General features: G+C 50.6%; 1 protein-coding gene across 1 annotated transcript; it reads left to right on the top strand.

The window, feature by feature from the left end:
• Positions 1 to 266: 266 nt before the first annotated feature.
• LOC116895721 (ATP synthase F(0) complex subunit C2, mitochondrial-like) lies at positions 267 to 863 on the top strand. Its single transcript, XM_032896904.1, has one exon. The coding sequence runs from the start codon at positions 320 to 322 to the stop codon at positions 737 to 739; it is 420 nt and encodes a 139-aa protein (XP_032752795.1). The 5' UTR covers positions 267 to 319; the 3' UTR covers positions 740 to 863.
• Positions 864 to 1,518: the final 655 nt, after the last annotated feature.

Here is a 1,518-nt window from a genome sequence, read left to right as displayed (position 1 = left end):
CTATGTGCCCCATCTGTCCCCCTCTATCCAGAGGCTGTCCTTTGTTCCTCAGGGGCAAATTTCCCTCCCCCCTCTCCCTTAGCCCTCTGCCATATTGCTGTCTCCTGCCTTTGTCTCTTACTCCTGCTCTTCCTTTCTCTGGGGCAAGTAAATTTCCTTTGCACTGAGAACTTGGTCTTGGTGTGTTCCTTGCCAACTCTGGTTCTTTCACACGCCCCTTCTCATAGCTTACCTACCTTTCCTTAAGAAAAGAAGAGAGGCTCTCTATCTTCTCTACCCTGGGAGCAGCTCCTCTGCCTTTGCCCCTCACCCCTGAAAAATGTATGCCTGCTCCAAGTTCGTCTCTACCCGCTCCCTGATCAGCACCTCTCAGCTGCTGAGTCGTCCGCTCTCCGCAGTGGAGTTGAAGCAACCACAGATGCCCACAGATGAGGGCCTCAGCTGCTTGGCGGTCCTGCGACCTCTGACCTCGCTTATCCCTAGCTACAGCTTCCAAACCAGCGCCATTTCAAGGGACATCGGCACAGCTGCCAAGTTCATTGGAGCTGGGGCTGCTACAGTTGGGGTGGCCGGCTCTGGAGCAGGAATTGGGACTGTTTTTGGGAGTCTCATCATTGGCTATGCCAGGAACCCTTCTCTGAAGCAGCAACTCTTCTATGCGATTCTGGGCTTTGCCCTCTCTGAGGCCATGGGGCTCTTTTGCCTAATGGTGGCCTTCCTCATCCTCTTCACCATGTGAAGCAGCTGTCTCCATCTCCACCTCCCATGGTTCTTCCGTGTCTCGTCTGCCCTGTGTGTTCCTTTTCCTGTGCCTCCCCAAGAAGTCTGGGGAAAGTGCTTGGCTCAGGGTTTGACAGAGAGAAGAAAACAAATACTGTATTAATAAGAGAAGAAGAAGAAGAAGAAGAAGAAGAAGAAGAAGAAGAAGAAGAAGAAGAAGAAGAAGAAGAAGAAGAAGAAGAAGAAGAAGAGGAGGAGGATGAGGAGAGGAGGAGGAGGAGGAGGAAGAAGAAGAAGAGGAGGAGGAGGAGGAGGAAGGAAGGAGGAGGAGGAGGAGGAGGGGAGGAGGAGGAGGAGGAGGAGGAGAGAAGAAACAGAAGTATGTCTTTGCCACCAGGTTTTCTCATAACCCTCCCCTCTCCCCCAAGTAGTATACATGTGTGTGGCTGGTAATCAAACCCAGTCTGTGGTTATGAGAGGCAAATTCACTGAGCTACACGCTAGCCCTTTCCCCCCTTTTTAACAGTTTCTGTTTTACTTTTAATGTGACCTGAAACCCAGTACACTCCCTCAGTGTATTTCTGGCCCCCACAGGCTGCATCTGTCACCTGCACAGCTCCCACACTGACCTGGTTCCTGCATTGCTTGAATCTGTCTTCCTCTCTCTTCTCCACCCTTCCTTTTTTTCCTGGAAGACATCCTCACGTAACTTTCTTAGGAAGGCAATGTTATTAGTGAGCTCTGCTGGTTTGTGAATGTCTTTACCTGCCTGCATTTATTTTTCTGTACTGTTTTCTT

Source organism: Rattus rattus, chromosome 3 (genome assembly GCF_011064425.1).
Source record: "Rattus rattus isolate New Zealand chromosome 3, Rrattus_CSIRO_v1, whole genome shotgun sequence".
Lineage (NCBI taxonomy): Eukaryota > Metazoa > Chordata > Mammalia > Rodentia > Muridae > Rattus > Rattus rattus.
The sequence above is the reverse complement of the archived record's forward strand: the minus strand, read 5'-3'. Positions and strand labels throughout refer to the sequence as shown.

Bases quoted from the DNA above. Each gene is read 5' to 3' on its own strand.
- LOC116895721 (XM_032896904.1), top strand. From the start codon at position 320: ATGTATGCCTGCTCCAAGTTCGTCTCTACCCGCTCCCTGATCAGCACC.